This window comes from Pan troglodytes, chromosome 1, assembly GCF_028858775.2.
Source record: "Pan troglodytes isolate AG18354 chromosome 1, NHGRI_mPanTro3-v2.0_pri, whole genome shotgun sequence".
Taxonomy (NCBI): domain Eukaryota; kingdom Metazoa; phylum Chordata; class Mammalia; order Primates; family Hominidae; genus Pan; species Pan troglodytes.
This window is the reverse complement of record NC_072398.2, coordinates 23,865,036-23,892,037: the sequence shown is the minus strand read 5'-3', so window position 1 is coordinate 23,892,037 and position 27,002 is coordinate 23,865,036. Positions and strand designations below refer to the sequence as shown.

Below are 27,002 nucleotides of genomic sequence, written 5' to 3'. Positions count from 1 at the left end.
TGATCAAAATGTTGCTACATTTTATTTTCAACTTAAAACTTCATTATAAAATTTGCCAAATAAACATGTCAAAAACAAAATTAAAAATAAAGTGTAGCTGATATCCAGAAATTGCAGCACTGTATTGATAAAGGGCTCTTTTCATTACCAGGGAAAGAATTTAATGTCCTTCCTTCCTTCCCAAAAGCTTCCTTGGTGTAATCCAGTACAGAAAACGCCACCACTTTCTGATGCCAGGTGAAAAGCAAAATAAAAAAACTGCTTGCACACATTAGCACTGATAAAACAATGACAATTTCACTAAAAGAATGTTTAAAGACTACCGGATGCTGGAGCAAACCAACTTCATGACTGCATTAACATAAGCTAAGTTACATACACTTCAAATGCAGTATAGAATTAACACTGCATATCTGAATGGCTCATATATAAAATGTGTAATTAAAACCCAAACATACACACTATGTTTATTACATTCCCCTACATTGAAAGTACTGAGAACAATTTAACTCTGAACACAAAAGTTTAGTGAATTTGCTACTGTTCCATTACAGGACAATTAAAAATGAGACTATATCAACTTCACTAGAATTTAATTGCTAAAGCTACCTTATGCACATCTATTAAACTAAAAGAAACGACTTTAACCCCTTCAGTTGTTTTTAAGACAGCACTCCTTTACAGGGAGTCATGTTTGGTAAATATAAAGGATACATAAAAAATACAGTATAAACTGCATAAGCTTAACAGTAGCAAAAACACTGATGAACTTTTAAAAAGTCAAAAATATATAAAAATATTAGCCTGAAATGGCAAATTTTCAAACACCGATCTGTGTAAAAATGTTTAAATATTGATGTTACTCCAAAAATATATACTTATTCTATTTTTTTTCTATTTGCAACAGTTTATAAAGGCAAACAAACACCTGCAATTGAGGTAGCAAAGCCAAATTCACAAACTTTGGATCAAGAAAAATACCCTTCCTATGTTTTAACAGCATCTTCTATACAATAGTGAATGAATTCTAATTGTTCCAAAATTTTTAATTCACATTACTTTACAAAATTTTATTTAAAATACTGAAAATGTTTTGTTAAAAAGACAGTTAGTCCTGACAATCATCTCACATTCAAAATACTGTACAAAAAAATCTGAAGTCACCATATATTACAAAAAACTAAGCTATGTATTTACATTTTCAATGTAGTTTTAGAAGTTGAGGTTAAGCCAACTGCTACAAATGGTCTCCTTTAAGCAGTGTCTGCTAATAATCTCATCGCTTTTCACTTTCAGCATTTAATATAGGCCCTTCTTTTTGCTTTCAAATTATATAATTAGTAAAGGATTTAAAGAAAAACAAATGAAAATTCTATTCTCTTACTGAATAAAACATAAATGTACTTTAAATGGAACAGTGTTTTCATTTAAGAAAAGCCAACTGGCAAAAAAACATCAAAATTTGAAAAGTAATCAGAAACCATAAACATCAATAGCATTCTTCACAGTACATTTATATTAAGACTGTCTTCTGTTTTCAGATTAAGGGTTGAAAATTTCCCATTAAAATGCAAATTCTCACATCCTTACTTGTATTTTTCCTATGTTAACTGTAATTTAATACAAGTAAACACGGCTATATTAAAAGATCAACTACTCGGCTCTATAGTCCTGACTCAAAAAGAAAAAAAAAATTACAGACCCTGTCAGTGCAACAAAAGAAAGTTTCGGATTTTTTTCCTTGTTTTTGCAAATGGCAGCTGGAATTGCAGGAGTATTTTGTAGAAAAGCCAGAAGAGCATTAGTAGATGTATGGAAATATACGGTAGGGCACACGCTGACGGTACTTTTCCCAAGCCACGCCGTATTTCTTCTTACAGTGGTACTCGTCACGAGCTTCTCGGTGGACAAGCAACATGGTGAAATAAATTATGTAGAAATAAGGCAGAATGTGGTTAAAACCTGTGGATAATAATAGTACACAGTATTAGATATTTTTATTATCACTACAATGTATTTTTTCCTGCTTTCCCCCAAACTCTCTAAAAATGGAACCACAAGGTACTTCATTTTCTCTAATAATGATGAGAATAATTAAACAAGTCTGTAAAATCCCACTGGGAAGTGGCAGAAGGTTGTATCTAAATTAGAAGCTACTCAAAGACTGATGAATCCATTCTAACAATCCATCACAATCAAAACATCTGTCCTCATAGTTAATACACATCTCTCCATTTCTCGCCCTTCTTCCCCCAGCAAAGAAGAAAAACTGCTGTCCTCCACCACAGGCTGGGCCACCAAACAGGCAGCAGGCACGGGCCAGCTCCCCCACCTCCACCAGCTCCCCTGGATTCCCCCTGCTCCCCCAGTTCCCCCAGTTCCCCCAGCTCCCCCAGCTTCCCAAGATCCCCCTGCTCCCCCAGTTCCCCCAGCTCCCCCAGCTCCACCAGTACCTCCAGCTCCCCCTGACACCCCAGCTCCCCAAGCACCTCCAGCTCCCACAGCTCCCCCTGCTCCCCTGCTTCCCCAGCTCCCCACGAGGCCAGACACACAAAAAGAAAAACAGAATCTCTTTCTCTTCTTAAAAACCAAAGTTTTTCCCAATCTATGTACACTGAATCATGAATTAAGAAGCTGAATTAATTTCTATATATTCTACTTAGAAAAAAGCTATCAGGCACAGCTGAAAACTTAAAATATTGCTTTTAGGCTTAAAGTAAAACTTCAGGCTCTGTGAATTCCCAATTCCCCTCAGAAGCCAGAGGAGCTTCTACAGAGGCCAACCTCACAGTAGAAAAGGGCGACAAAAAGACTCACACCCACCTTGGCCACACTGTCCCACACAAAGGACACACACACACATCTTTCTGGCGGCTAAAAGGGTCAAACTAGCACTCTTCTGAAATGCTTACCACATGGGAGGGACCACGCCAAGGCCATGATGAGATCACCCAAGTAATTGGGGTGGCGAACAAAGCCCCACCATCCAGAGACTAGAAGATTTTTTCCCGTTGAAGTATGAATGGTTTTTAAATCTATATAAAAATAAAAGTACATTTTTAATGATGTCGAGACAAAAAGAAAAATAAAACCTTCATGTAATATATATAATATAAACATAAATCAATACTTACGTGCAAGCTTTGGATCACTGGGATTTTTCCGGAATGCATTTTTCTGAGAATTTGCACCTCGGAAGATTACATAACCACAAACTGCAATTTTAAAATATTTTCCTATGTTAATAACTTAGTTATACTCTAATGCTTAATAGCATCTGTAATTTCTCTTAAAAATGATTTCTATGCTCTGAGGAAATTTCCAAAGCAGACTCCTAGGCTCAAGAGATCCTCCTGCTTCAGCCTCCCAAAGTGCTGGGATTACAGGCATGAGCCACCGCACCTGGCCTGATTCTTAAGAACAACTCAAAAACTCTAAATCCCACTATGTAAAAAGATGGTAACCCTTCCGAAATCTATCACACTACTTTAATCATCCACCTAGGAAACGCTCTGAAGGCAAAACAAATATAGTTACATCCATGAAAGAGATAAAATCTAAGATAGCCTACATTACAATAAAATCAATACTAGAGTTCAGTATAATCAAAATTACAAGCTATATCATCTGTTAGTTATACCTACTGGCCATGGCACAAACATTTTATTATCAAACACTAGCTTAGAATCAGCACCAAAACATCCTGCACTTTAAATACATGCTGAATCCCACTGTAAGTCTATAAGTTCCTAATTTTATCCAAATTTCAGAATGTCAAAAATCAATCTATCACTGACATTTAACTATTATATAGTCGATCCTCAATAAACTAGTAAGAGAGTAACTTTACTTCCTGCTTTGGTTTGAATGTGTTCTCCAAAGTTCATGTGTTGGAAACTTAATCCTCGATGCAACAGTGTGGAGAGGTAGCACCTTTAAGAGATGATTAGGTCATGAGGGTTCTGCCCTCATGGACAGATTAATGTGGCTATCACAGGACTGGGCTCAGTATCTCGAGTGGGTTTGTTATAAAAGTATGTTCAGCCCCTCTTGCTCTTCCTCACTCTCTCTTGCCCTCCCTCACTCTCTCTTGTCCTTCCACCTTCCACCCTGGGATGCTGCAGCAGAAGGGGTCTTGCCAGATTCCAGCACCATGCTCTTTGACTTCCTGGCCTCCAGAACCATGAGCCAAATAAACTTCATGACAAATTACCTAGTCTCAGCTATTCTGTTCGAGCAGCACAAAACGAACTAAGACACTCCCCATTTTTAGCTGAACTATAAAATACACTGTCTTGAATAATAAAATGGATGACATGGACATCCAAACCACTGGTGAAACTAAATCTTAATTTTAACCAATGGTTTGAACTTCTACCACAGATACTAACTTGTGTAGCAAAACTATCTGTATTTGCAGTTCACTGCTAATTTTCCCTGCCCAACCTCTAGTAGAAGTGTTTAATGAACAGTGTAAGAACAATGAAAATTCATCCTGAAGTAAAATCCATGACTGACCCTGGTGGACTGCAGCTGCAGCCAAACTGGACTTCTCAGTCTTTCCCAACCTCATCTCACACTTCCCCACCACACACCCTTGCTGAGCTGTTCCCAGTGCCTGACTTTTCGATCTCCCCATCCCATTTTTCCCTCTAAAACTCAAATCGAACACCATATCCTCCGATAAGTTCACACTAACGCTCCCCAGAGAGAAGTTCTCTCTATCTTTAACACCCGTCATCTAAGCCCCTCTTAGTGCTCACTCACACACCTCACAGCAAGGCAGGAATGTCTTATTTCTCCTGTTAGAATGTGAGCTCTATGAAGGCAAGACAAATCTTCTTACTTTATAAGATGCCTACCAGAAAAAGCAGGCACTCAAGAGAAAAGACATATGGTTACCAAAACAAATTAAAACAACTTAAATTTATTAAATTTAAAAGCAAGATGGTTTAAAATAATCTGTTTCAAGTACTACTGAGAACCCAAGTATGAACCATCCATTCTCTTTGCAAAATGCAGATTTTTTATTACTCATCATAAATGGCTTCAAATTGAGCTAATGCTGGCCATTCAAAATGGCATGTTTCAAGTATGTAGACAGCAGGGCATAAAAGCCTCAGTACATAATATTTAATAAATTAAACTGAGACTAAAATTAATACTCACGTTTCAGAACAATAATTAGAGAAGCCATTGGCCAAGACACTTCATTTGGATGACTGACTAAATAAAAGGCTTGGAAGCTGTAAATAAAGGGAACCCACACCAAGTCTCCAAAAGCCAGCATGAATCCAAATCCATCGTGGATGATGTCCATGGTCGTCAACAACGCTTCCTATAAGGATACAGACGGGGAAAGGGAGAAGGAGCTTCTGTGTTTAAAGTATTCAAATAAAGTACTAGTTTACAGGCAAATGTAAAAAGTGCTATGGGCGGGTCCACAACCAACATTTTTTTGTTAAAGGGGAGAGAGATCTGGTTCCCCTGGCCTGCTAGGTCTTTCTGCCGTCACATTCTCCTGTCACGCCAGCCTCTCACTCATGCTCTGGAGATAACAGATCTCTAAAGCATCTCCCATGCCCCCATGCCCAGGCCCTCCCCTCTGCTGGCAACCCCTCCTCCAACCTCCACATAGGCCCTACACCCTCTGCTGCTCTCCTGACCTGCTGCTCAGACCTGGGCACTTCTCAGATATCACCACCCACCAGTAGGCTGCAGTAATTGGGTTACTGTACTTGTCTAGTCACTCTTCACTACACTAAAAGCCTCTAAAAGACAGAGGCTGTGTGTTTTCACCTTTGCCACCCCAGTACCTAGCACAGTGCCCGCCATGGAGAGAAGTGTTCAAAATATGCTTGCTGAAGGAATAAGATCACCAACTCTTTTTGTTTCAATTCCACATGGACCAATCTAATTTCTGTTCATAATCTGGCATTTCATGTGCATTTTCCACAGAAGAAATTAAGCTGCCTGGCAACATGGTGAACTGACAGCTTCGCTTCTCATGTAAATTAATAAAAGTGCATTACTCCCTGGTGATTTGGTTAGCATGAGCCAGATCGCCTCTGGACCAGGATACGGGCAGGCCAGACTCTAGAATACGGAAACACCACCAAGGTCAACACTCTGAAGGTCTGGCCTAAGGGAATCTCTAAACTACCCAGAACCTCAGTACAGACCACTGATGTAGAAATATTAGCCAGTATAAGCTCTGTTGGAGAATCAAAGTTCTACGTTAAAGAAAAAGAGTGGTACCTCCAAATAGCATTTTTTTCCAGAAAAGAAAGCAAATAGGCCATGGAACAGAAAAACAGATGTCACATGAAACAGAAAAACCAATCTCACAAAATCTAGCTCCTTAGGCTTATACTCTTTAGTTACCAGAGTACTTTATTCTCTTTAAAAAAAAAAATTGACATATAATAATCGTACATATTTATGGGGTACACAGTGATGTTGCAATACATGTAATATATAGTAATCCAATCAGGGTAATTAGCATATCCATCATCTCAAACACACTCTTTCTTTGTGTTAGGAATATTCAATATCCTTCTAGCTATTTGAAACTATGTATCACTGTTAACTATAGTCATCCTACAGTGGTATAGAATACTAGAACTTAGAACTTACTCCTCCTATCGAGTGGTAATTTTGTATCCTTTAACAAACCTCTCCCTATCCTTCCCTTCCCCCTACCCTTCCCACCTTCCCATATCCTCTGTTCTACTTTATACTTCTATGACATCAACTTTTTTAGCGCCCACATATAAGTGAGGACACACGGTGTTTTAACTTTCTGTCCCCAAGAGTGTCTTATTCTTCTCTCTCAAGGCCTGTGATCTGATTCCTGGTCCAAAAGAGGATAAAGGTGACAAATTGGTGGGAGCAGATAAAAGCAGGTGTGGTGAGTGGCAGTGAGAGGGCAAAGGGTAAGCACCCAATGCCGGGTCGGGGGAGGACCTTAGCCCCACCAGCTCCTGAGCCCCAAGGCTTTCACAGGACGGCTCAGAGGAAGGATCATGCATATTTAAACAGGTAGTCTCAGTTTTCTTAAGGTATAGCACATTCTTGAATACAGAGGGATTTCTATCAAGTGACCTGACAGAAGTTATTAAGCATCTGCTAATTGCCCAGTGGCATGCCAGAATGCTGAAGAAATCATAAAATACAATCTTTCCTCAAGAAGCTTATTATCATCTGGCTGAGATACTGAGAACAGACAGAAAACAATTTCCTAACTCTAGTTCTCTACCCCTGGGGCTATGTTAATATTGCATTAAGCGTTTTGCCTTAAGATGCAAAAAATTTTCTTTTAACACAAGTCAATGTTTGGCTAAATCTATAGAAAATATCAACTTCTAAGCCAATTAAAAAGTGACAACCACAACATGGCAGAAAGCTAGTAATAGAAGAAACCAGAAGAAATAATCACTGATCAGTGGAAAGCTACTAGAAAGGAAGGTTTAAAGAAGCCTCTGAGGTGAGCACAACTGTGAAATATCATTTGATTTGCAAACTGTAATCTATATGCTCTTTTGGCGATTCATTCTGTAACAGCAAACAAAGCTACACTGGTAATAGTAAGTGCATTTACAAAATAGTTGTTTTTTAATTTCAAAAACATGTTTAATTTTGGGTCGACTTGGAATTTTTAAAGTCAATTTGAAGTGTTATCACCACCTTCACAGCTTCCCAAGCTCTGAGCCAGGGTCTGTGAAGTGGTAGGAGCGCAACAGGAACCCGTAATTAGCGGATAGCACTAATCCCACCGCTTGTAATTGAGGTTTACCTCAAAGTGGCCCTAATCTTCCTAAATAACAAGGAGATCATCGAAACACCAATATTAAACTTGCGAAGTTGTTCTGACCAAATGTTCTCTGCAATTTTGCATAGAAGGCCAAAATTAAAGACCAGCCAGCAGGGGTGGGGGAGATACATAGTATTGATGACCAAATAATATAATTTTTTTTAATGTTCCAGGCTCAAAGAGAAAAGGTCTTCTCTCAAAATGTCAGCAGATTGTCTCAACAGACTGTCACTAAAACTTGTTTTGGAACATTATGATGTAGAGCTGCCAGATTTGTTTTTAATATGGAAAGAAAACTAGAGTTGGAATTTGGAGATAATTACAAAGATAACAGTAAATACGATAAAATACTTGTAAAATAAGCCTGAGGAAGACAAAATTTTTTAAATATGCTGGCTGAGACAGAGAAAACAAAACATTTACCAGTCTTCAACTAGTAGAAAGACTAATCAATGTATGAAAAAAGACACAAGATGGAAACTTAGCCTTATTTCAACTGGTTTCCTCAATGCATCTTGATTTCTGATTTTACATTCATCTAATTAGAGCTAGTCTTTGTATTTTAAAACATTAACAATAAAACATCTCCCCCATTATTTAAAAACTAGGTGACTCTTGACAGTCCAAGAAACACCATTCTAATTTAGTAGTAATCCATCCATTTTCATGTGATACCATAATTACCACCACCCACAAAAACAAAACCAAGATCCACCAATCTTAAATATTTAGAATATTACTTTTAAACACAAGGACAGCTGATAAACACCGAAGCACTCCCAAATGCCTAGAAACTTCCCACCTGTCAGTGCTCCCTCGTCAGCTTCACATGGATGGCCTCGTCCTCCTCACAAGCAGCCTTGGAGGCAGGCCATGCTCCCCTCACTTTGTGTGCAAGAAGCCGAGGCTCTGACAGGTCACTCACCCACTCAAAGCCATCTGACTCCAAGGCCTTGGCTCTTAAAATTAATTACCTCATTCCAGAGAGCATCCACCACATAGAGAAGCTGGAAACTATTAACTAAAATCATGGCCAAGGATGGAACAGCGCGGTCCTGTATTTTCATTTCAGCCAAAAGCATCACCAAGTTAACAACCACCTGAAACAAAAGGGGAAAGTATATAGCCTCAAAGCACCTCCCCAGAGACCTTAGCACTACAAAGGCATGAGTGAGCTTCACAGCTGAGACACCTGGCAGACGCCACCGTAACTCCTACCCGCCACCAGGAATAAGACATCTCAGCACCATGGGCCCCTGGACCCAATGCACTGAGAAGGACACAGCTATCATTTCTGTGTTCCTGTCACAGTGGGTAACTTTACCGCAATCAAAGAGAACACTGGAATGACCCAAACTGAGGGACACTTACAAAATAACCAACCAGTACCTTCCAAAAAGTATCAAGGTCATGAGAGACAAGGAAAGCCTAAACAACTATTAGACTAGAGAAGACTAAGAAGGAATAACAACTAAATGTATTGTGGAGTCCTGTCGAGGTTCCTGGAACAGAAAAAGGACAACAGCGGAAAAACTGGTGAACTCGATGAGGCCTGTGGACTTGGTAACTAATGCTGTCACTATGTTAATCTGCTGTTCTTCATCACTACACTACGGTTTCCTCCAAGGCTAATGTTGTGAGAAACAGAATGAAGGGTGGAAGGGAACTCTTTGCTCTGTATCTGCAACTCCAAGCCTAAAACTAGGTAAAATTTAAAAAGGAGGAAAATACATTTTTTCTTACATTAATTCATCCACACTATCACTTTCCTACATAAATATAAACTGATATAATAAAAATAAAGCAAAGAAAAGTTATTTAATTTGTCATAACCTGTAACAGGGCATCTTAAACCTCTGGAAAATACTTACAAGAAAGTATTTTGATAGATTTATGGAAAGCCATAATTATCCCTAAAAATATACCACCCACTGCTTATTTTTGAATGGTCTACATTTCTTTCTAGCAGTTAATTAGACCTATTGAATTGAAATTTAGAAGAAAAAAAACCAGACATACCCATCCAATCAATCCGGGGCGCAATTCACAAAAGTATTTGAGATCAAAAGTACCAATTCGAGGGTTTAATTCACGGCCAATGAAGAAATCATAGACAGCATTTCCTGAGAAAGGAAAAGTGTTTACCCAAACAGCATTCCAAACCCAGTCAGGAGGCTTTACAACGGCACTGCCGCACACCATCCAGGCTCACAATTCCACTGCCTGCAAGAGCCTGAGCAGGGCTCTGGTGGTGAGAGGCAGACGGGACGGCACAGACGAGGGGAACCAGGAGATGCCTGCCCAACTGAAAAGGCAGTTGCTCCAGCCTTTGGGGGAGCCAGGGGCCCAGGTTTCTTAAAAAAGTTAACCAAAATCATGGGGGCCCCCCCAAAGGACTTTACACTCCATTTTTTTTAGATAGGCGACATTTTTTTATATTGAAATACTTTAGGTCAGCATCAACCAATTTGTAACCTCTCGTTTCTCTTGTTTTTTGTTTGTTTTGTTTTGAGATGGAGCCTCGCTCTGTGGCCCAGGCTAGAGTGCAGTGGCACAGTCTCGGCTCACTGCAACCTCCGCCTCCCACGCTCAAGCGATTCTCTTGCCTCAGCCTCCCGAGGAGATGGGATTATAGGTGTGCATCACCACGCCCAGCTGATTTTTGTATTTTTAGTAGAGATGGGGTTTCACCATATTGGCCAGGCTGGTCTCAAACTCCTGACCTCAGGTGATCCGCCCGCCTTGGCCTCCCAAAGTGCTGGGATTACAGGCATGAGCCACCTCACCCGGCCAGTAACCTCTGTTGTTTTTTGTTTTTTAAAGAGTGTTTACTATTTTGGACAAAGAAATAATATTTGTCATAAGTCAAAATGCCTGTAAGTTTACTAAACGTCTTACTGTCATCAAGCAACTGCAAAAAAAAGAAATGAGTAAGAAAGTATGAAGGTAAAACAAAAATATTTTCTTCCTTTAAATTCATATCTCTTTAACGTTTTTCTTCATCTTTTCATTTTTTCTTACTTCTCTTCATTTCCCAAAAATGAAGTTAGAAAAAAAGCAATCTATTCAAATCTGGAAATGGCTGCTGGAGGGCTCTGGGACGCATTCATCCAACATGCAATTCATCACTGCTCACCAGAGCTGGCAGGCGACAGGTCATTCCGGGGCGCTTTCAAAGAGCGCACGTAGAGATACACACTCAAGACCACACAAAAAACAGTGGCCGCAAGTGCAAACTGAAGAAAATGACTGTACACGTAATGAAACTCTACACCCTGGAAGAGAGATGTTCCGATGACTGCAGATGTCAGGATAAAAGCATAGAATCCTTTAAAAAAAAAAAAGGAAGTGGAAAATTAATATTAACCCAAGGCTCACATGAAACTTACGCCACTATGAAACAATGCAATGTTCATTTTTAAAGTCTTAATTTCATTATTCAGACTAAATACACACAAATATGCAAATAAGCAATGTCTGAGGTATAATTTTCAATATACATGCCATTATCTCTTGTAGAACTTTCCAAATAGTTTAACATATTGATTCTTTTTCAGTTCAAATGGTCATTATTTGCATTTAATTAAGGGAAAACAGACAAAAAGTGCAACCTGAAAATCCCCACAATCCAAACTCAGGCACAAAGTCAAATGGCTAATTATTAACAGAGCTGGGCCAAACACATATTTTAAAGTCTAATGCCATTACCTAAGGGGAGGGTATTATGCACCCACCAGGGGTCAGGCACCGAGCCAGGTTGGTAGTTACAAAATTATAAATATTTATACTTAACCAAGTTGCCAATAATGGTTTCAAAAGATTCTAGTAAAACTCTATCATCCAGAACAGAGATCTTAACATGCCACCCGCAGAAAAGATGCCACAACACAAATGCCCGAGGCTAGGCAGGGGACTGCGAGTACCTGGGGGGTAGGGACAGCAGGCGGGGACATTCACGTGCAATGCCAAGTTAAAAAGCACCCGCCCTGTGAGGCTCCACAGAACTCTCGTTCCGGGCTAGTCCTGCAGCCACATAGAAAGGCTCACTGGAAGATCCAATTTTTTTCTTTTGGCTAAAGAAATAGTTTTGCTTTCAAAGGAGCTGAGTGCCTCAAAGAGCTGTGATCCTAAAAAGTCATCAAATCACATTTGGATAAATGGTCAAAAGCAAAAAAGAGGTAGCTGTTATTTATATGAGAATTCTAAAACCAAACCTTTTGTAAAGTAAAATAGTTGTCTCAAATTATCTGAATCCACATTTTCCACAAATACTCCAAACAATAACTTCTAAATTCTGACTTTTGAAAATATTCATTTACCTTTCATAAAATGTATATTTTAAAAAAGAATGGTTAGATAAAGCAGTCTTTTGCTCTCTAGCCTATGTGGATTAAAAATAATCATCCAAAATGTCTTAGGAACCTCCTTAGTTAATAATCGTAAAATCTCAAAAAGAAATCTCAATACTTGAACCAGAGTAATTAGATGAGGAAATTTTTAAAAAGGATCAAGCAACTTGGCCAGCCACTCCCCCACTGGCTCCAAGAGCTCCATGTCCAAGTGCTGTGCTCAGTCTCTGAATGTACCACACCCCTCAGAGGGAAGTGAAAATATAACACAAGACTACTTAGAAAAGAATTGGTACCTACAGAGAAACACACAAAACACTGAAATCAAAGGACCTGGCGGCAAAGTCAACAACCCACCTCACCCCAGACTCACCTTCCCTGGTGTGGTAAGAGAACCACCAGAGGGAGGGAGGGTGCCAAAGGTTCTAAAACTTGCTCCATCAGCAAAGAATTTGGTAAAAGCAACAAAAAGTCTAGCAATACCAACGATAAGTATTAAGCACCCACCAGGGGTCAGACTCTGGAGCTGAGGGAGACGTTTTATCACATGACTGGCACTAAAAGGCAGAAGGTGTCTAAACTATCTTTGGCTTCCCCTTTAGAACCCAGTGGAGTGATTGCAGACAGAGTAGATGCTGCGTAAGTCTCTAAACAAAGTATCCAAAGTTAAAAAATGAAGAATTGAAAGGATAAAAAGTTCAACCATTACAATATATAATGTAATTCTCAAGAAAAGGAAAACACTCTACTCCATCTTGTCAAATGGAAAATCATTCAAGGATGACTACAAAATAGATCTGTACTTTGCCAAAGTCTTCAAATGACAAAGCTGGACTGATGCACTCAGCACATGCTCTTATAGTGCGAGGTGCCGGACCCACAGGGAGCAAGGTCTATCCATTTATTGAGCTGCCCAGCAAGCTCACAACTCATCCATCCAGCACTCACATATGAATAAGCACCCACTATATGCCCATTTTCCTAGCACCAAGGGTGTCACAATGAACATAGCCAAGTCCTAGCCCATGAAGCCACATTCTAGTGGAGAGACCCTAATGAGGAGACAAATACACTGATGTGTGGAGGCACAAATGTCAGACAGAAAAACAAAACAGAGCAGGGGAGAGAAAGGGACCTGAAGGCTTCTCTCAGCAGAAGACAGATGGAGGTGAAGATGCAGGTGTCAGACGTTTGGGGGTAAGTTCTCCAGGCAAAGGCCCAGGAAGTGTGTGTGACGAATATTCAAGGGACAGCCCAGAGGACATGAGCAAGGACAAGAGCAGCTCACGCAGCAGGAGTGGGCTGGATGCCCGCAACCGTGTAACACCTCAGGTGATAAAATCCTAGACAAGTGCAATGATTTCTAACAGTGATGAGCACTATTAAGAAAATAAAACTGGAGAGTGGACAAGAGTGACTAAGAGGCTATGTTACTTTACATGGCATAATTTATACAAGTTGGCTACAGGTATAAACAGTTGCTCTTCCAACTACTAAGAAATAATTTATCACTTACTACTCTGGTCTAATCAGCTTGAACAAAGAGTTTAACACTTAGAAGTTTAAGCTATCAAATCATCAATTTGAGTCTTAAAAAAAGAAAATCACCATTTAATCTATACTTGAGTCTTCTTCCATCAATAAGAGGCGTTCCTTCTACAACCTTAAAAGAAAAAAAATTTACAAATTTACTAAGCACATCACCATCATATATACATATATACACACACATATATATATATTCTAATATCACTTAATTTTCAACACGCCCAAGAAGGAAGATATCTTGTAACAGGGAAATTTAGTAATATGTTTCAAAAACCCTAGTGGCAAGCCCTTTAATGACGCAATTCCACCTTCAGGAATTTATCTTAAATACAAATTCAGTAATGACTTCCTAGTGTAGGACCAAGCAACTGCAACAGCCACGCTCCCTGCCACTCCTGTGTACCACCTCAAGACTAAATGTGCTTAAATACCTTTATATGTAGTGGATCCCTAGCTCAAACATCTACCAATGGCTACCATACTCTTACAAAGTAACAGTATGATTCCATTGTCTTCCATTTGTGGGGTCCTTTTCAACTGGGCTCTACCCTGTTTATCCACTCTACTATGACCCAAGTGCTATTTGATGACGCATACTCATATGCTTACTTGCTCTGCTATATATTATATATATATTGCCCATCCAGTTATTTAACCATTTCATGTGATTCTTTTATCTGCAATAAGAGACTGTGAGAAACCAGGTGTGGTGACTCATGCCTGTAATCCCAGCACTTTGAGAGGTCAAGGTGGGAGGATCACTTGAGTCCAGGAGTTGGAGACCAGCCTGGGCAACATGGTGAAATCCCCTCTCTACAAAAATACAAAATACAAAAATTAGCCAAGTCTGGTGGCACGCGCCTGTGGTCCCAGCTACTCGGGAGGCTGAAGTGGGAAGATGACTTCAGCCCAGGAGGAGGTTGCAGATTGCACCACTGCACTCCAGCCTGGGCAACAGAGCAAGACCCTGTCTCAAGAAAAAAAAAAAAAAAAAGAGAGAGAGACTGTGAGCACGCATCATGCATCAGAACCATCTCCTCTCTTCATTCGGCATCACTCACAGCATTCAGCACAGAGATACCCACAGGCATGGTACCCAACAGAACTGGCTGAGTAAAAAGTCCACTTGCCCAATGCAGCCACGTTTTACCCCACAAAATAACTATTCAGAAATGTAGCAATTCATTTCAAACTGTAAAATATAAATATAGTATCATTTGCTCTGGGCTAAACTACTTTATCCTATCATTAGCTACAGATTTCATTAGCTAGCATTCCTCCTCTCCCAAGAGAAACGTAAAAGCTGTTTGAGATCACAGGATTAGTAAAATGCCACATGCTAATTTCAGATGATCCTTATCTATTAAAGGAGTCTAGTAAATGCTGTGTTAGGCTTTAATCTGTGAATATATAGATCCAAATATACAGTCAGCCCTCCGTATCGACGGGATCCACATCCATGGATTCAACCAACCAGATCCAAAATATTTCGGAAAAAATTGCATCTGAGCTGAATATGTACAGACTTCTTTTTCTTGTCCTTATTCCCTAATACAGTATGATAACTATTTACATGGCACTTACGTTGAATTAGGTATTATAAGCAACCTAAAGGTAACAAAGTATACAAGGAAGATGTACACAGGTTATATGCAAATACTATACTATTTCTTATCAGGGCCTTCAGCATCCTCAGATTTTGGTATGTACAGGAGGTCCTGGAACCACTCCCCAAGGATATCAAGGGATGACTGCATAATATTAATATATATTTTAATATATATGCTTTTAGTCACTTTAGTCTATGAGTATATACATATATGACTTTAAACACCAAAACTGCTTTCCTTGATACTCTGAAATCACCTTACCCTAAATGAATCTGAATTTAACTGTAGAGGCTTACCGTAGAAATGACTGAAGGTCTTTATCACAAAAATCCTTGCTAGAGCCACTAAAGTTATGGTCTCACTCCACAGTATTAAGCCTGCAGCTCTACCCTCCTATCACTGGCATTCACCAGTAAAACCGATCCTTTGGTTTACAGACAGTTGGCAAACTTGCAAAGCCCTAAGAATAAGATCTTTAAATAAATTATTTATTACTTAGGGAATCTCATGTTTCTTTAAATATATCCAAGTAAAGGATTCTACTGAAAGAAGAAAACACTACACTTAGCAATGGAGAGACAAATTTTAAAGATATTGCAGGAATCTGAAAACAACGTAAAATGTTCTTGACAACAAGCTTCTGAAAGAGATGAAAATTAGAAACTTTTCATACTTTTTTAAAGTAAAAGATGTAGACTAAAGTCCATTGAGCCCAGTAGCCTATCAATTAATCATTTAAAATGCTGCATCTGAAATGACACATACTAAGAGTGAATTTTTTTTCCATAGCAACCTCCACTGAGAGTTGGCTACTTTGCAAAATAGCCTATTCTTTTCTATTTGGTTTGAAAAGTTACACAAGAAATCTCAATCAGATTTTTTTTTAAGTTCCTCTTAATAAGCAAGTGTTATACAGACAGCACAAGAGAAATGGCTTCATGAACTAAGTTTTGGGAATTATGACCAACAACAGCCTTTAACCTTTAAACTACTCTAAGGCTGGGCAGCATGGCACAGGCCTGTGGTCCCAGCGACTCAGGAGGCTGCGGCAAGAGGATCACTTGATCCCAGAAGTTGGAGACCCGCCTGGGCAATATAGTGAGACCTCATCTTATTAAAACAAAACAGAATTACCATAAACGTACCTTTCCAATTGGCAGTAGGTAGAACAGGACTTGAATCAAAAACCACAGGAGGTAGACCCCAAATACTCTGGTTTCCCATAACTCATACAAAGCTGGCAAAGGAGGAGGGAAATTCAGAAGACTGGGATCTTTCTGTTTACACATCAACAGCAACAGGAAGAGGAACACAGGCAGGCCAAACATGATGAGAAACACACCTGCAAACAATTCATGAACATTCGAGGCTCAAATTTCAATCTGGTTTATTTATTTAAGAATCATGTTAGATTTGTTAAGATCAGAACTCGTTATCTGGCTAACTGTCTGAAACCAATTTCTAATGTACCATCAAAAACTCCCATCTCTACCTGTCACCTCTGGTGGCCTGGCAACCATGGGCATCAAAGTAGTAAAATAAATAAATAAATAAAAATAAAAAAAAAAGAAAGAGGTCCAACATTGAATAGCTACACCCACCTCAGAAACCAAGCTCTAAAACATTTGACCTCCAACCACTAAGGAGCGAATGTGTTGAAACTCCAGCAAACTGAAGATCAGAACATCTAAAAACTATCAGCCTAATCTTAACAAAAAACTTTATATTCCTCAGTTTCTAACAATTAAAATAGTGTCACGTTCATGTAATGTGTGCAAATTTTAAGTGATGCTGGACAGCATCTGTAACAGGCCAGCTAGCCAAAGGTTATAACAAAATACAAAGCAATTAAGCCATGCAGGATTTTGAGCCATTTAGACAAGAAGTCTTTTCTTTTACTAGCTCATAAAATTTCATCAGTTCCACCCACTTAGTAACTCCAAAACTCTGCACACTTCAGATCTTTGACCCTCACAATCAACCTGCCTAGCAGGTAGGGCAGCCTCCGGGATCCCATTTTATGCAGGCAGCTGAGGCCCACTGCTGGCCCCTGCCGCCTCAGGTCTGATTATTAGCAGAGCTCTCTCTCCCTGATAAGTAACCATCTATGCGATACAAACTCCCAGATCAACCTTCCTTTATCACTTCTTTGTACTTCTGTGCTCAAAACCTCTGAACAGACTGCTAAAAGTTTTAAACACAGCTACAATGGCATCCTTTCTACTCCATAATCCCTCAAAATGCTCCCACCTCAAGCCTTTGCACCCACTGTTCCTTCTCTGGAAGGCTCTTCCACAGGTTCCCACCAGGCTCATTACCTTGCCTGCCTCAGATGTCTTCAGAGAGGCCTTTCCAGTTCACCTTGTGGCAACCACCCCTAGCTCACCCCACCTGCCCTCTCTGGGCCCAGCTCTGAGGCCTACCAGGTACTCCTCCAAACTCCAAGTCCTTTGCCCGGATGGGGGTCACTTCAAAGGTTCTCACTGCCAGTTCTTTTGCAATGTATTTTTCTTCCTTAGAATCTATTTCTTTTAATTTGACTTCTTCTTTTCTTGGACGAAGGCTATACTGTGTTGCTATGTAACTGCTTTCTTGTGACAAATTGAATTTTTCCTAAATGAAAAATTTAAAAATTAAATATCTGCAGTGAACAATTACCATTAATGCTACTGCATTAACTCTTTCAGCATCTCAATACAGCTATACACTAGTAAGAATAAATTTGTGAAATTATATTCAGTCTTAATTTAAGGACAGAATTTTACAACAGGTTATAAAATATTACAATTTTCAATGTGCTTCTCAAGGGAGAGTCACTTTTAACCAAAAAAAAGAAAAAAAAAACAACCAAGATGAAAGGGAACACTTTCCCACCTGTGTATTTTTATGAGGTGCGTCATTTCTCTCAATATGCTCAGGCTCCCCATTATATCTGCTGATGCTATTTCCAAATGGCTTCTAAATTGAAGAATATAAACATTTAATCAAAAGAACTGTAACTTATTAAAAAGAAACATGATGGTAAAAACTTACTGTTTTGGAATCAAGCAATAAAACAAGATTTTTCACAGCCTTAATTCTGACGAATTTAACCCTCATTTTGTTAAAAATGAAAAGGAATAAAACTGACTAGAATTTCCCAGTCTCTGAAATATTGGATAGATTTCTACATAAAATCTTTCATCTGGCCAGGCACAGTGGCTCACACCTGTAATCCCAGCAGTTTGGGAGGCCAAGGCGGGTGGATCACCTGAGGTCAGGAGTTCAAGACCAGCCTGGCCAACATGGTGAAACCCTGTCTCTACTAAAAATACAAAAAAATTAGCCACGCATGGTAGCGGGCACCTGTAATTCCAGCTACTTCGGAAGCTGAGGCAGGAAAATCTCTTGAACCCGGAGACGGAGGTTGCATTGAGCCAAGACCGCGCCATTGCACTCCAGCCTGGGCAACAAGAATGAAACTCCGCCTCAAAAAAAAAAAAAAAACTTTCATCTTTCACGTAATCAGACTGAATGTTATAATTTCATTGATAGATTTTAGGGGTATTTACTATGAAAGACAGAGAAAGTAAAAATTGGTAAATTAGTTCATTAACTGGATAAAAAACAAAAGACATTCAAAAAGACATTCACTGCTCCAAAACAGCCCATAATGGAAAACTAAGAAATAGTGGGTACTTATGCAACACACAGTAGGCCCAAGGCACTACCAGTAAGAAGCAAAGCTTCTGTGGTTCTTGTGACACCCGGACTGTAAAATTACAATGTAAAAATATAGCAGTCACTAAATATTAAAAATGAAAGGATAACAAAGTATCACACAGCATCTGCTCCTGGAGTCCCGGGGTGGTAAAGAGAGCCACTAATAGTTAAAATGTTCGAATTCAAAATATAAGTTAGAACAGTAAGTTGAAAATGTCTGACAGCCACATTCTCCAAAAAAAAAAAAAAAAAAAAAATTGTAATACTCAGAATGAGAAACTGAGCATTCATACACTGATACTACTATAAACTTTCTTGATGCAATCTGGCAATATGTATTAAAAGCCTCAAATCTGCACCATACAGCTGACCTAGCAGTTCCACTTGTAAGAATCCATCCTAAGGAAATAATCAGATGTTACATAAAAATACTTGTTTGTAACAGTGAAAATATGGAAGGAAAAACACTAAATGTCTATCATTGACAGAGGTGACTTTAACGATTAAGTTACATGTATACAATTTACCATATATCCGTACTATAGAATACAACAACGAAAATGATGTAGAAAAATACACTCTGAAAGGTTATCCCAATATTTTAAAATGTCTTAAAGCTGACTACTGAGCAGTATGTATACAATCCAGTTTTTAAAGTTTATTAAAAGTCTGTTGCCGGGCGCAGTGGCTCACGCCTGTAATCCCAGCACTTTGGGAGGCCGAGGCGAGTGGATCACGAGGTCAGGAAATCGAGACCATCCTGGCTAACACGGTGAAACCCTGTCTCTACTAAAAATACAAAAAATTAGCCAGGCATGGTGGTGGGCGCCTGTAGTCCCAGCTACTCGGGAGGCTGAGGCAGGAGAATGGCGTGAACCCAGGAGGCGGAGCTTGCAGTGAGCTGAGATTGCGCCACTGTGCTCCAGCCTGGGTGACAGAGCAAGACTCTGTCTCAAAGTCTGTGTGCCTTCTATCCAGAAAAGAGGTTAACATTAAGTGAATAGAAGATTACTTTTATTCTTTTTACTTAACATACTTTGTCTTTGGTCTACTATCTAAAATACTATTTGTACAAGATCTACAGGCTCCATGCACCCTGATATTTCAAAGCTTACATCTTGAAAGTAATTCCACTAAAATCATCTTTGAATAGGTAAAGTGATAAAGTATAATGACGCTAAGAGTAAGAATGTTTCCGTAATACAGGTTTGTCTTACCATTTCATACATGATATGAACTTTTATACACTGTAAAAACCTTACGCAGTTCAATCTACAAGCTACATCTATTTCAAATTTGAACACTGCTTTTTTAAAAACTAAAATATTAAATAGCATTTCTGGTAACTGAAGGACATTCTTTTCCATTGGTATTTAAAACTTTCTATTCCAAACATTTGTTTTATATGAAAACTCCCAAAGTCATTAACTTAGATTTGATGTTTCAGTGACATTTTAATATTATTAACTGCAAGTAACTTGAGTAAATATATACATAAAGCGGAAGACAAAAGGCTGTATAAGGATAAACACAAGTACCAGAATCAGCGGAGTCAATTTAACTTCCACTTCCCTCCTTGCTTCCTTAATGTCGGCCTGGTGGGAAGCAGAAGCAGATCGGCGGGCACTTTTAGGTGGTCGACCAGGGGATCGGGAGCGTGACCTTGATCGACTCCCTCGGCGTCTGGAAGGGGAACTGGAAGTTGAGCCACCTTTCCTTTGCCTAAAGGAAGTTAAAGGCTAGAAAGGGGGAAGAAGGCAAAGAGCTTTACCACAAATCATAACACATACAGACAGACCCACACTAGAAGAGGATAACAAAGGCAGGAACTGCTACCATTAACTCTAAAATCAGCACGGGAAATGTTAGGATCTGAGAATGGATCAGATGAAGCCAACGGAAAATGCTTTCATAATGATCCATCTTTCATGAGACAAATGCAGCCTTTCCATTCCTGTTCTTTGAAGGTATTTCCATGAAACGAATGTATCTAAACCAATTAGCTGTACTTATTTCCAACACCATATGCAAGAAGGGTAATAATTAACATGGATTAAAACTGAGACGACAGGACAAAATAAATTAGCACACAGACCAAAAAAAAAAAAAAACAGTACCACAGTTTCACTCTGAACAAAACACATAAGCAGATCTTGAAAATAAAACATGAGCTTGGATGACTGGGAACTGTTTCACTGTGTCCCCACCTACCCTGAATCTCCTTATGTTGCTTCTAGGGATGTAGACAAATTATGCCCCAGGCCAAGTCCCTCACCCCAATTTTTGTGTGGCCTTCCTACTAAGAATGGCTTTTACATTCTTAAATGATTACAAACAAAATCAAAGGAACAGTATTTCCTGAAGTGTGAAAATTATCCGAAATTCAAATTTCACTGTCCATAAAGTTGTATTGGAACACTGCCATGTCTGCTCCCTTCCATACTGCCTGGAGCCGCTCCCATGAAGTCTAAAATATTTACTTTCTGTGCTTTATTCCTGGTCTAGAGCACTCAAAGTGTCATCCTCAGCCATGGGTCCTAGAAATGCTCGTTACTAATCTGTGCAAGTACCAAAATTGAGAAATAGGTGTATGGAAATGTTTATAGCATTTTGACAAAGTAATCTCATATCTATCGAATCTGATAGTAAAACTGTGAGTCGTCTATTTTGTATGTCTTTATTTTTCTAGTAACTCATTTTTATGGCATTTTATATAAATGTTTGTATACTATGGATCAGATATCTTAAAACCCAGGCCCTCACCAGACAGGTTGAAAAGCCCTGGGCTAGACTCGAATCTAATTAATGTCACTCTCCTGATTAAATCCGTGGTGTTCAGGATGAAGCCCAAACCCTTGGGCATGGAATATAAAAGCCCCTCCAGCCTGGCTCCTGCTTAGCCCTCCCCTACCACCCCCTTCCAGCACTTGGCTGACTGTGTCCCCCAGACCCCTGACTTTGGCATACTGCCCTCTCTGCAGAAACAGCCCCATCAACTGCTGTTTTTCCTGTTTGTTCTCAGCACTTGGCTAGGTGTCACTGCCTCTGAAAGCCTCCCCTGAAGCCCAGGGCTCTTCTCTACCCTTGATACACTCAACACCACCCACAGCAAACTCCAGACACAGAATGTAGTAAACCCAGGGGACCAACAGATGCAAATGGCTGTCTTTCCCAGTAAGTGTGAGCTTCTTGGGAACAAGGACTATGCCTCATTCATACATTCCCAGAGCCAAAAACAGTATGTGACCCAAAGCAAGAGCTCAATCCTCTGCCTTCAAACCGAGCTGAACTGACTATCCTGAGCTTAGAAACCATACTTAGAGTTATTTCCCACTTACTGTAAACACACTCTGATAAACCAAAGGAGCTCTTACCTTAATATCATTCTCTTTCAATTCAAGCTCTGTTCCATCTTTATACTTTACAGTGTAAAGCTGGGAGGTGCTGTCGTGGCTCAGAATTTCTACTTCATAATAAAGTGAACTCCCAGGCCATCGACCTCTTACCACTTCACCATCGGCAAATTTCCTACTTGGCATTTTCTATAATTAACCTGAATAGTTTTAAAGAAAAAAATTTGAGTCAATACATACACATTTATGTATTTGTCTTTTTCCACAGGCTGATCACTAAAATACAACTTTCCAGAATTGACTGGTCAGGATTTTAGGGCCAGAAAGGCTACATTCAATCTCATTTGGAATCATTTTAGAGGATGATTTAGCCACTGTGGTATCTATGTGACACTAAAGATTAATTATAACAATATATATAGGCGCCATAAGTTCACACTATGTAAAATGTTACCCACCTACCGTGATCACAGTTCTCGCTAATCAAAAAATGAGGCACAATCTCACAAAGGACACATTTTCTCATTTGTAAATTTGCGTATCAATTTACAATGGCTTTAAAAATGCATTTAATTGTATTTTTAACAAATTGCCTTTATTAAAAACAGCAAACTATAAACCAGACTGGGAAAATCAAGGATGTACAATTAACATGACTATAACCCAACAATAGGAAGAAAAATAATTCCAAGTCTGTAATGAATAAATTTGGGGGTTATTTAGCTTTCAACTCTTACAGCTAAAGTACAAATGCATACCAAGTAACTCTGCCAACCACCCACCTAAGCCAGGGTGGTTGCCTTCATCCAAGCTCACCTCTCTCAAGCCTACAGCAGACATCAATCCCCAATTATAACATTCTTTTCCTCTGATTCAAAACATGGCCCACAAGCCCCACAATACTCTAAGAACCCACAAGCAATCTGCAAGAACTGCCACTTACGTGAGGCCTGTCTGCCACCCTTTTTGAAATATCAATTGATAGCTGGGTACTTCCAGCTGCCAGACAGTAATGCCGCTCCATGGGCTGACCAGCGGAATCACATTTCCACACAACAAAACCAGGGCTGCCGACCTTCCCCAGTACGACATGAACTAGCTGGGGCCACGTCCAAGGGGCAGCCAGTAGGACAGATATGAGCTGTCCCCCAAATCACTTTCATTTCACCAACTAAGCACTTCTTGATGTATTGTCCAAGCATATCAACATACATTCCTCACTGGCTTCTGTTAAGAGCTGATGATACAATACAAGCAACATTTAGGAACCTTTGAAGACTCTGGAATTAAGGAGAAAGTTGAATTACCTACCCCAAGGGAGTAGTGGGAGAGTGGGGGGGGGAGGCGGGGTGAGGGAGGCCTTTCTTAACCACATTTTTTCACTATTAATCGTCTGTGAAAAAACTTAACAAGCTCTACTAGTTTACAGAGATGGCAGCTAGGTTGGTAGATGAAAGAAAACACAAGTACTTATCTGGTGATTAGAGGATGTCAGTCAATTAACACATTAGGTAAGAGAGGCAGCTTTCTTCCCTACACCTACCTGAGATTGGGCATCACTGGGGTAATGAATGGGTTTGGGCTTGGAGTAGTGGGGAGGAGCCCACAAGTTTTCGGGATGAAGTCAGGCCTGGCTGAGTCACCTGAGGGGCACTTAGGGAGCAGGGGGGCAGTGAACACCTCTGCATGAGCAGGGGCATAAAAACGGAAGGTGACAACATCCAGCTTTGCCTATTTCAACATTTAGCTCAGAGCTTCCAAGTACAAAGAAAGAGGAAGGAAATGTACCCTCCTTCTCTCTTCTCTTGAGCCCCCTCCTCCTCCCTAGGCCCCCCAAAATCAAACCACTCTTACTAATACTAGCTCTCCTACACTGGTCAGTCAGAGTTAAAAGAAGGCAATTATGTCTTCCTACAGGAAGATGCTCAAGTTGCAAAAAACTCTTTATAAACTTTTGAAACACAAGCCCTTCAGGACGCAGGGGCTACTTGAGGTTTTAAAAGACCCTTGAACAGTTTCTGCGTGTTCTTAAAAACTTATTTACTGGCATCTTTCCATTGCACTTACACACCACATACACAGTATCTCTGTAATATAAACGCAGGCCAGTGCCAAAAAGATTCTTATCAATTATTCTGGGTTAAACAAGTTAACACATATGGTGGATAGCTGTTAGGTCTCTAAAGCTTACTTTTTAAAAGAAGAATTAAGATTTGCTTGAAAAACAAACAAAATGAACCGGCATTGTTCTTAGAAGACCATTATCTTATACACAAATGTTCCAAAAGATGAAGCCAACAACATGATGTGCACCCCCGCTTTACACAAGATCCACACAAAACTGTCAAACGTGAGGATACAGTGCAATCACATCCTAATATACTCTCCCACAGGAGTGAAATAGCCAGGATGGCACACAAAAGCCCCACATTTGTTCATGTCACTCACTATGCACTCACCTACAGCAGTCAAGATACACACAGGCTTTTCTTACAAGAGATGTTTTAGGCAAGTGTGTTTGTAAAGAAAAATTTTGTTCACTGCACACAATGTCCTCATTCGCCATAAACAGGAAAAACACGGAGACCCTCAGGCTTTTCTCTATTAAGCCAGATGCCCGCTAACTTCAGAGTCAACTGGCACTGCAATCCTCACACATTCCAGCTCCGGTATGTTACTGTTTATGAACACAACAATTCTCTGCTCATTAACATTACAGGGGTCTCCAGCCATCTTTCCTTCACTTCTCCAAATTCATCTAAACGTGGCATAGAGCAAGACGCTCGAATGACGTTGGACAGCTTCCTTTTCACACCTGAGTCCCGGTAGCCCCACTAGGCAAAATGCAAACAGGAACCCCGGGCCTTGCTCCGCGCCCTTTGCTTCATGAAGCAACAGAAAGGCCACCTTCCTGGCTGTAAAGGTAGAAGCGCCTTCTTCCCCATAAACATCCTTGGGCAGCTCATCATTCCCCTCCTGCTCGTTCTTCTCCCTCTTCCCAGGCAGCCTGAGAAACAAAACTTCAACTGGACTTGTTGCCTAGTCTAAATTAGGATCCCTCTGCTCTTCTCCGTAGCTCCATCTTCTCCCACACACCAGTTACTACAATGCGTAACTACAGATCTACACGTGTTTACGTGCAAGGTCCCCGGGGGCCTGTTCACCCTGGCACTGCCCAGGCGCCGCGCCTCGCGCTGCAGGTGTCCACGCGCGGACCACGGTATCTACCGCGCCCTCGTGTGAACACCCGACCGGGCCCCGTAATCACTCTGGGAAAGCGCCTTCAACAAAGCCCTCCGCAAGCAAGTGCTTTACTAAGTGCCCCTTGAGGCTACTGGCAGTGCGAGGCTGGCTGTCATTAAAACATTTTTCTGAACCCTCAAAAAGGTGAAAAAGCAGGATCGTGCTTTAGCAGGAACACGCACACCCGCCTAAATACCCGATTTTTGAGACTGTCCGGGCGAAGGAATTCAACGCATCGGAGCGAGCAGCCCTGCAGTGTGCCTGGAGAATCACCAAACCGCGACGACCACGACCCTCAAAGCCAGCGACAAGCAGCGCGAATCTAAGCCCACCTCGGCCGCCGCCCCTTCCCCGTCCCGCCAGGCCGCCGCGCCCTGTCAGCCTCCTACTGCAGGACCGTGGGGCCGCCTGCTCATCTGTCAGACGGGCGCTCGGAGGGGCCGGGAGCCAGGCTGCGGCGGGGCAGGACAAAGGCGCCCACGAACCCTCCCTGCCGCCGCCGCTCCACAGCCGCGCCGCGCTGCGCCGCCAACATGGAGGGAAACGTCCGCGGTTTAAAACCCCCAGCTCCATTTCCGCAGCGGGCCCGGCTCGGGCGAGCTCCAGCCTCGCCCGCCGCCGCCCCGACCACCCGACTGGGCCAGAAAAGGCGAGGAGGGGAGGAGACGAGGAGGCGAGGAGAGGAGGGGAAGGCCGCCGCGCCAGGCCCCGCGCCCAGGGTCCCCGGCCCGGCCGCTGCGCCGGCCTCGGGCCTCCTCCCCCAGCGGCCCCTCGAAGAACGCGCCGCGGGGAGCTGGGAGCAGGGCGGGGGTGGAAGCACTCACCTGCGCCAGGCTCCGGCGGTGACACGGACGGCTCCAGGAGAACAGTCGCACAGCAACCCGGCGGCAATTCCACGCGCGCGACGCTACCCGGCCGCGCTCTCGCGCCCCGCAGTCCCGCAAGCCGGGCGCGCGCCTCCCCGGCCCCGCCTCGCGGCGCTTCTCCCCTCCCCTTGCCTCCCCTCCCCACCGGCGAGGCCGCCCGGGGCTCCCATTGGCTCCTCGACCTTTTGAATCATCCCCGGCGCTGTCGATTGGTCGCGCGCCGTGGCGCGTCCGCCCCGCCCCACCCCGCCTGGGGGCGGGGAGGCCGGTGAGCGGGGGAAACCGAGTCTGGCGGGGCGGCCCGGAGCGCGACGTTTGCCACCGCCTTATCTCAGCCGCCCAGGCGCCCTCGCAGCACACGGAGCCCGCGCGCTCCCGCCCTTTCCCTCCCAGCGCTCGCAGCAGTGTTTGGGGTGCCAGGTGGCTTGGCGAACGAGATTTTTTTTTTAAGCTACAAAGAAAACTAATACATTCTTAAAGTGATCACCAAAGATCCGAGCTCGAAAGCTTTTCTCGGT

The 27,002-nt window shown here is 41.4% G+C and overlaps 1 protein-coding gene across 4 annotated transcripts; it reads right to left on the bottom strand.

The window, feature by feature from the left end:
- Nucleotides 1-26,622, bottom strand: LBR (lamin B receptor). 4 transcript variants are annotated; one of them, XR_010150187.1, is made up of 14 exons: nucleotides 26,443-26,610; nucleotides 22,397-22,575; nucleotides 20,561-20,761; nucleotides 18,195-18,278; nucleotides 17,744-17,933; nucleotides 16,466-16,662; nucleotides 13,771-13,825; nucleotides 10,950-11,141; nucleotides 9,833-9,936; nucleotides 8,788-8,913; nucleotides 4,772-5,338; nucleotides 3,135-3,215; nucleotides 2,913-3,035; nucleotides 1-1,962 (listed from the first exon to the last, which is right to left on the bottom strand). XR_010150187.1 is itself a non-coding variant. In XM_514234.7 (14 exons), exons 2-14 carry the CDS (start codon nucleotides 22,559-22,561, stop codon nucleotides 1,802-1,804), a joined length of 1,848 nt encoding a protein of 615 aa, XP_514234.2. In that variant the 5' UTR covers nucleotides 22,562-22,575; nucleotides 26,443-26,622; the 3' UTR covers nucleotides 1-1,801. The 4 variants fall into 4 exon arrangements, 3 of the variants coding, with proteins under 3 accessions (XP_514234.2, XP_016795214.1, XP_009439842.1); XM_514234.7 differs by having other exon boundaries at nucleotides 5,170-5,338; nucleotides 26,443-26,622; XM_016939725.4 differs by lacking the exon at nucleotides 26,443-26,610 and adding an exon at nucleotides 23,319-23,612 and having other exon boundaries at nucleotides 5,170-5,338.
- Nucleotides 26,623-27,002: the final 380 nt, after the last annotated feature.

What these genes read in the sequence shown, in the direction of transcription:
- LBR (XM_514234.7), bottom strand. Translation starts at nt 22,561, where the DNA reads ATGCCAAGTAGGAAATTTGCCGATGGTGAAGTGGTAAGAGGTCGATGG. An exon ending in AATTGACTCCGCTGATTCTG is followed by an intron (nt 18,279 to 20,560) that starts GTACTTGTGTTT and finishes TCTTCAATTTAG; the next exon opens with AAGCCATTTGGAAATAGCAT. An exon ending in GGCGTGGTCCCTCCCATGTG is followed by an intron (nt 1,963 to 2,912) that starts GTAAGCATTTCA and finishes TATTATCCACAG; the next exon opens with GTTTTAACCACATTCTGCCT.